The 8,067-nt window shown below is 48.8% G+C and overlaps 1 protein-coding gene across 1 annotated transcript in view; it reads right to left on the minus strand.

Moving 5' to 3' along the window:
• GATA3 (GATA binding protein 3) overlaps positions 1–8,067 on the minus strand; it is a gene marked incomplete at its 5' end in the record, with an annotated part of 16,480 nt that overhangs the window by 5,899 nt on the left and 2,514 nt on the right. Inside the window, 2 exon segments of the mRNA XM_010145278.1 lie at positions 696–821; positions 6,416–6,561. Coding sequence (XP_010143580.1) covers positions 696–821; positions 6,416–6,561 — 272 coding nt within the window.

An 8,067-nucleotide genomic window follows, 5' to 3' on the forward strand; every position in this document is an offset into this window, starting at 1 on the left:
TTCCCTGGGGCACATATCCCTGAGTCCTGCAAGCTGGCTTTGCATGGAGATATTAGATTAAATCTGCCAGCCATTTCATTTCATTTTTCCTTCCCTTCCATGACAGATGCTTTAAAATTCACGTCACAGGTTGCGCAGACTCTGCAACCCGCTAACTAAATCAAGTCCTTTTTGGTTTAGGAATTGCTTGCGTCAACCGGGTCAAACACAAGACCGAAATAAATCATCTTTAGGGAGGGGTGGAGGGATGGGACAAAGGCAGCCACAAACCCAGGAAAGATCTAAATAGTTGTTGGCACATTTTGCTTTTTTTCCAGAGTTTGTGTTTGCTGGAGAAACCAAGCTACACATAGAAGGGGTATCGGTTTGCAGGACGGCATGTTGTCTTTTCCAATGCACTGAGCCCGATCAGCGGCGGATAATGTCTCTCTGTGTTGATCCACCCCTCCTTCCTTGGCTCAGGCATGGGAAAGCTCTAACATTACCCACAGACAGCCCTGGTTTATACCTCTCCGGGTCACACCAGCTACGTTTGAGGGGATGCCAACTCCTCACTCCAACCCCCAAGGTCCCCAAAGGGATAAAGGAAGGTCTCAGGACCACCCAAGACTGGAAATCCTTTAAGTTAAGGAAGAGTTTGGACCATCGAGTACCCAAACCGAGAACCCATTATCAAGTGTTACAGTCACACTTACATTGTGCAGCTTGTAGTAGAGCCCGCAGGCGTTACAGACGGGATCGCCGTTGGCATTTCTCCTCCACAGGGTGGTAGTGGTGGTCTGACAGTTCGCGCAGGACGTGCCCGCCCTCCTGGCTGCAGACTGCAGGAGGGAGGGAGAGAGACAGGGGAAGAGAAGGAGAGGGAGAGAAAAGCACCCGTGTTAAAAACGAACCAAAAAAAAAAAAAAAAAAAAAATTTGCAGCATCAGGATTTAAGCACAGAAAAAAGAAATTATAGGAAAAAACCCCGTGTTGAAAAAAAAACAAAAAAAAAAAAAAAAAAAAAAAGATGTAATCAGCAAAATTGCTGAGAAAGAAAACATCAACCCTGCAAGACTGACGCACATCGGCAGAGGCCTCCAGAAACTGGCTTGTGAGAACAAATAATAATTCTGAAAAAAATCCCCGAGGTACTTTAATCCCAAATTATATATGAACTGAATCAGGTGCCAAAGGGCATCCTAAAAGTGAGTGCTAAACCTCTGATAGAACTCATCAAAATTAGCAGCGCTGGCACAGCCCATTCCAGAGGGGAAAATGTTATTTAAATGCCAACATGTCTTTCCATATTAATTCTCTCAGACCCCCCAGGGGTCTAATTCTGCAGTCAGGGCCTGAACCAACAATTGCCCGAGTCAACGGCATGAGTCACGGCGGCTCCAGCAAGCGCCGGGTGAGACCCACACTGAGCTTGGTGGGCAGCTGCTCGCCTGGTCCGACCGCAAGCACAGCCCGATCCCGTCAATTCAGCTCAGCTTCAAAGGAGACGGGCTCCAGATCGGAAATAACACTGTGGCAAAGAGTGAGAATCCCAACTTTTTAATTACACCCTTTTGCAGCCTAAACCTTCATGTTTATTTAAGGATTGGTAATGAGCCTGAAAGAAGAATTTACCATTTCATAAAGGGAGTGGAACAAGAAAAAGAAGCCCGTGTGTCAAGGTGTATACAGAAGGTTTTTTGTTAGCTGTGATAATGATTTAACAAAGCCAATTTTAACAAAGTTGCTCTTCTTTCACGTGCATGCATTCGTGCTCATGGTTTAAAAACCGTAACTTTAGCAAACAACTCATCCTTCTGCCTCTGAAGGAGGAAAAGATGTTCACAAACTTCTGCGCGTGTTTGTGTGTGTGCAAGTGCCTACAGCTCCTAAAAAAAACCCAAAACCCCTTTAGAACCCCATCCTATCTCTTCTTCATCAATATGACACAGTCCCAGAGCTCTGATTTCATCCCCACGCATTGCTTTCAATGGGACTGCTCATGTGCTTAAAGTCAAAACGTGCTTAAGCGATTTGCCAGATCATAGCAATGCTTGGCACCTTGCAGAACTGAGCCTTTAAAGCTCTCTTTTGTGCTCTTACTGTTTCAAATTTACCCCTCACCCCACACAGCCGCACACAGTAGCACATCCAACATTTAAAAAAATAAAATAAAATAAAATAACCGCATCTTTGGATACCGTACAACAAACCCAAAATGCAAACATGGACACTGGCACGGCGCTAGCGTTAATACCAACTCTTGTTAGGTCATGTTGCAATTTTAATCATAATTGAATGCGGCGTAGGTGGAGAGAGGACGGGTTGGTTTTGTTTTAGATAGAGTAGGATTTTTTCTTTCTTTTAATTAGACAAAAAGGGCTGCCTAAAAAGTAAATAATACGATGCCCATGAGCAGTAGGAAGCATCACAGGGAGCCTGAGCTGGCAGCAATGGGCCCTCACCAGCTGCCTGTGGGGACAGTTCTGTTTTGCCTGACCATAAACCACGCTGAAACAAGCTGATCTCAAGCCTGACGAGGCTTCTAGCTGACTTCTCCGTGCTGATGACAGGAGCAGGAACTGGGAACAACACTTCAGCTGCAAAAAACCCAGTGCCAGCAGGAGAAGTGGAAGCAACCCACCAAGAACAGCAGAGCCCCCAACAGATGTGAGCACACCGGCCTCGGTCCAGTCCTCCTCTGGACCATGCTGCAGTCCCAAATTTGGTTCCCATCAAAATCACCAGATTAATACACATGCTCCAAACACAACACGGACACAACAGCTTGCAGAGCCAGGCTCCCACCAAGACCCAGGGGCTGGATCTGCAGGTCTCTGCTTCCCTGGCTCCCATCAGCCGACACGGGCGGCTCAGAGGCTGGATTGAATCTCTCGGTGGCAGCTTTGTCTTTATCAGACCCAAAAATCAAGCCTAAGGAAATTTCTAAAAACCAGTGATATTTGACTCAGCCCACACAGGGGAAGCTTCCTCTTTGAAGATATTTGGGGTTTCTACATGGCGCTCACCATAATTTCTCTTACGGCAAGTGCGTTTAGAAGACACGCCTGGTCATCACCTTGCTACCTTCAAACAAACTCTGACATTAAATAAACGAATAAATCACAACATCCACTGTCTTCTCTAAACCTTTTCCATCTGCCTCGTTTCCCCTAAAAAAATTCAGCGTTGTTAGATGAGTATTTTAAACTCTGTGCTCTTTGGGTCCTGAACCATACCTTTTCTGCTGTACCATCTTATACCGGAGACACCGGCAGGAAACAATGAATAATAACGCTATTGTAAAAGCTCCCAGCACCAGCATCCACCGACGTGAATCAGCGACCCAAGCCCAGCCATGTAAGTAATGGGATGACTAAGAAGGTGCCCCATCTCATTTGTAGGACCAGACTCCGTGGCCCACTTGCACGTGAGTGAGGGCACAACTTCAGAAGCACTGGAAGTGATGAGAAGGAATTGAGGATGATGCAGGAGGAACTAAACACTAATAAAGATGCTTAATTAAGGGGCATTTTCAGTGTCTGGGTTTACACAAGGTACCCACAAAGCTGCAAGCATCGAATACCTAAAATAAGGCAGCACATGCGTGGACCTTCTCAGAAATTGGCTATAATCCTTCTAAAACATCACGGCTGGACAGGGAAACAGAGAGCTCTGCATCCACATGGGCAGGGAAAGGAAGAAAATCCAAAGGAAGGTTTTTCTCTCAGCAACAGAAGTGACGGGGCTGCCACTGGCTTCAACAGGGACAGGAATGGTCTCTGTGGACCTTTCAAGCAGAGCAGTGGTACGGTACCACCTGACTGTTTCTGATTCCCCTGCCAACATCTCCAGATCTTCCACCTTCCTCTAAGATGAAGCAGAGCTGTCTGAGACCCCTCGGCCTGCAAGACTGCATCCCCCTCCTCTAAAGGAACCCTTACAAAGACACCCGTTGAATTTAATAAGGCTTGGGACGGGTTCTCAGCATCTAAGGATTTATTTGCCCGCTCTCCAACCCATCGGAGTCCTCTCATAAATTTCAGCGCGCCTGGGATCAGAGCCTACCAAACCAGCCCAAGGTCACGCAGGAGACTTGGGGCAGTGGGAGAGCAGCGCACTCTGGATCCCCACCCTGAACTTCCATCCACACTCCGCCTTCCTCAGCTCGCTTGATTTCTCAAGCCAGGAGACACACACACATCTACATCTACGCACACAAAATGCAAACACGGGCCCAGCGTTTTTGGTACCTTCTGATTGTTTTTTTTTTCTGAAGGTTAGCAAGGGAAATAAATACAGATGCAAAGAGCTTTAGAAATGTTTCTCTTTTTTTCTTTTTCCCCAAGCAGTGCTGGGGAAAAAAAAAATAGAGAGAAAAATCAAAAGTTTCCATTTTGCAAAGGCCGTATCCAAAGAAAGGGAACTTTTTGTAACTTTAACTAAAATGCCCAAGATTGGAGTGATTACGCAAGACAAGGTCTCTCTTGACTTCTTCTCTTTCTTTCTCTAATTTTTTTTTTCCCCAAGAATGACCTTTCACAATGTATTTATTTAAGTAGTTCATTTTACATGTGCCGGGCTGAGGGTGACTCGGGACATTCTTTCGTGGTTCCATCAGACACTTTTTGAAAGCTCTGCCCCCCCTTCCCAGCCGCTTTCCTATCCTGCCTCCCCCTCCGCTTGTTTGGATACGCTCAAGCTCCTGTGTGTTTGGGCTGGGGAAACGGAGCTGTTGTTTAGGAGTTATCTCCAGGGCTCAGATATCCGGCAGCTTTTTCCTAGGAAGTTAACTCTACACATAAAGAGGGAACGAGGGGAAAAAAAAGAAAAGAAAAAAGAAAACGAGGGGTGGGTGTTTAAGACAGAAGGACAAGGGGGAGGAGGAGAAGAGAACAAGAGAGCTGCCCAGAAAAATTAAAACCCCAGCCTGTACTTCCCTCCCTAGAAAGCTTTTCCTTTTTTCTAACAAGGCTGTGAAAGATGAGGGAGACCAACCTTTTCCGGTACGGGAAAAGCTCATATAAAAAGGCAGAGAGAGGTTTCACCCGCGGGAAGTTTGGGGGTAAACTAGCAAACCCGCATCTTCCCCAAAACCAGCACACCAGATAGAGCCACCGCCGCTGCCCCTCGCAGCGGAACCCCTCCTGGGGCCGTATCCTGCCACCGCTTCCCTGCGCCTGTGGGAATAAAGCCGGTCCACCCTTGCAGGCATCTCACAGGTGAGGAAGCTGAATCCGTGCCTGAGAGTTGCTGGACCAAGGCCGTGAGCACCTGGAACACGAGGCCAACAAACCACCCGTCTCCCGCCTGCAGGATCCAGCCACGCTGGGCACAAGCCTCGCAGAGCCGGCTGGATCCAGCCATCAGCTCAGAAACTCCTCGGAGAGCCGCTTCTCCTCTGCGTTTTGAGCAGCCCCCAGGAGTCCATCCAGGTCTTTCATCCTAACGAAACCAAACGTGCCTCGATGCAAAACTTTCAATAACTTCCCAAGCAGGGAACATATTTTTTCCCCCACTTGATATATTTTTTTCCCCTTGTGGTTTGCCTGATTATTTGCCAAATATACTTTAGCGCATTTATTAGCTGTGCCCACAGCTTCCAGACCTTTTTGTGGCTTCCAGGGAAATTCATAAACGGGGATACAGCCAGGGATGCTGTAACGTTTTACCTGTACGTAGTACAGTCACAAGAATTCCAACTGTTATTTCAAGTATTTACCCACACATTTCATCTTCCTCCAACTTCTGTGGCCCCAAACACACGCTTGGCTTTGCCCACTCACTAGGCTTTGCCAACCCCTACTTTGTGTCCTCGCTCACAGCAACTCGGAGGGGAATGACATAAATGGAGACCCACATGGCTCAAGTACGTGTGACCACACCAGGTTCAGGTGGCACCAGGACCATCAGGCAAGTGCTTTGCAGCACTGAGGTCTGGCTGATGCTCCAGTAGCACCCGGTACCCAGCCTGGGTCCCCCTTCCACAACACTGCCAGCCAAAGGGAGTGGAGACACATTTGGAAGGGGAGGACAGCAGCATGGAAAGCCCAGGAGAAATCTTGTTCTCCTGATAGCCTTTGGTCACTAGGAAATGATTGCTCTTAGCCCCTGGAAAGAGCCATCATCCTTGGGTCACCATCCAGAAGCACTGTGTGGAGGCATCTGCCCCATTGCGACCTGGCAGAAAATTCAGTTCTGGTTCACAAGGAGCCTGGAACCTTGATTTTTTTTAACCTGTTTCGCAGTTTGCAAGAGGACTGGAACAACTGAGGCCCACAGTGGCTGGGAGCACCTCTCTGAGCATCCCCTCCTCCCAGCCCCCTGACACAGTGGGACAAGATTTCAGAGCTGGCTGACCTTTCCTGTCCATCCGACCTGCAGACAAGAAGCAAAAGCTGAAGAAGAAGGAAGAGTAAAAAAGAAGGAGACTCACCAGCCTTCTCTTGGGTTTGATCAGGGGCCGGTTCTGCCCGTTCATTTTGTGGTAGAGTCCACAGGCGTTACACAAATAGTGCCCAGTGCCATCTCTTCTCCACAGAGGGGTTGAGGTAGCCCCACAATTTACACACTCCCTGCCTTCTGGAAACAAGAGAGCACATAGTTCACTTAGGGAAAGCAGAGATCAAAGGGGCTGCGGAAAGCCCCCCCAAAGAAAACCAACCCCCCGAGAGACCCAGCCATGCCCGACCCTGCCAGTCCTCTCCAAGTTCAGGATGTCCAAGCAAGGGTCCAAAGCCATGGCGGAGAGACATCCTTGGCACAGGCTGAGGAGAGTCTGTTGGGGGCTGATATTGTCCCCCTCCCCAGCAATGCTCCATGGGCAGCATCGGGCCTGTGTCCCGGCAGCAGGGAAGACAGTGACAACCCAAACACCACGGTGGCTTGAGAGGCAACCTGGAGAAGCTCTCACTCCTCCTACAGGTCCCTCCTTTTTGAGGGGCTGACAATTCCCTCTCATCTCTGGATTAAGGGCTTCTAGAGCCCTCCAGACCCCATGTTGCCATATGGACCAGACAAACCTTAGCAGGCTTTGAAAGAAGCCTCCAGCCCTTCCCCCTGAGATGGATGGGATACCAAATTTAAGTCCTCGCCCCCCTTTCTGATACGTATGAGGATCCCAGAGTCACTCCTTTACCACTGTCCCAGCTCCCCAGCATGAATGTGGGAGGATCTTCCTTTAGCCTCAGGTCAAACCACATCAAGGACCCCCAAAATAATCACAGATCAACAACCAACCAAAACACCTTCTCAGCCCCTGCCGGTAGACAACCACTCTATCAATATCTGCTATCGATTAATTCGCAAAGAAGCTTCCACCACCCAGCTTGCAGAAAACTCTCTGGCTTCCCCGCTGCATCTGCAGCCTGATGGTCCATCCCTGATATTTGGGAGCCTGCCTGAACCCTGATTAAGGTCTTTCCCTTCTCTTCCTTTTGGTGCCTCTCTACCTCTCCACAGCTATTGAGGAGGGGTCTCCCCCAGCCCACCAGCTCCCAGCTTGAAGGAGGGAAATGGGGGAATGTGGAAATGCCTCTCAGCTACTTTCAGAGGGTTGAGTGGGTTTTTGCTGGGTGTTTTGTTTGCTGGGGCTTTTTCTCGCACCTAAGGACACTCCTGGCCCATCTGAGAGCAGCAGAAGACCTCAGCCGACCAGAGTAGAACTAACTCAGCCCAGAGTCAGCTCCCCGCTGCCCCAGTGTTCGAGTAAGAGGCATCCGCGCCCTAACCACAAACGGCAACCGTTTTTCCAGAGCCTTTGCACTAAACCTCTCTCCTCTCACAACCTCAACAAAAAAAATAAAAGACATTTACCGCCGTTTCTCCCTCTTTCATCCTGCAAAAACACCCCCTCCCTCCTTTTCCTTCAGCACTAGCCCTCTTTGTCTGCGAGCTTCCCAGCTTGCTAAAATCAAGTTTTAAAAAAAAATACAGAAAAAAAAAATAGGTGTTGCTGCCGGGGTTGGTTTATCGCGAACCGCAGATGTGTCTCTAGAAGGTAAAGTAACAGAAAGTGGCAAAAGGAAAACAAGAGGCGGGGTGACGAGCCGGGGGGGGGGGGGGGCGGCGGGAAGACGGGTTGAACAT

The sequence above is a fragment of the Buceros rhinoceros genome, unplaced genomic scaffold, assembly GCF_000710305.1.
Source record: "Buceros rhinoceros silvestris isolate BGI_N320 unplaced genomic scaffold, ASM71030v1 scaffold18390, whole genome shotgun sequence".
Taxonomy (NCBI): Eukaryota; Metazoa; Chordata; class Aves; order Bucerotiformes; family Bucerotidae; genus Buceros; species Buceros rhinoceros.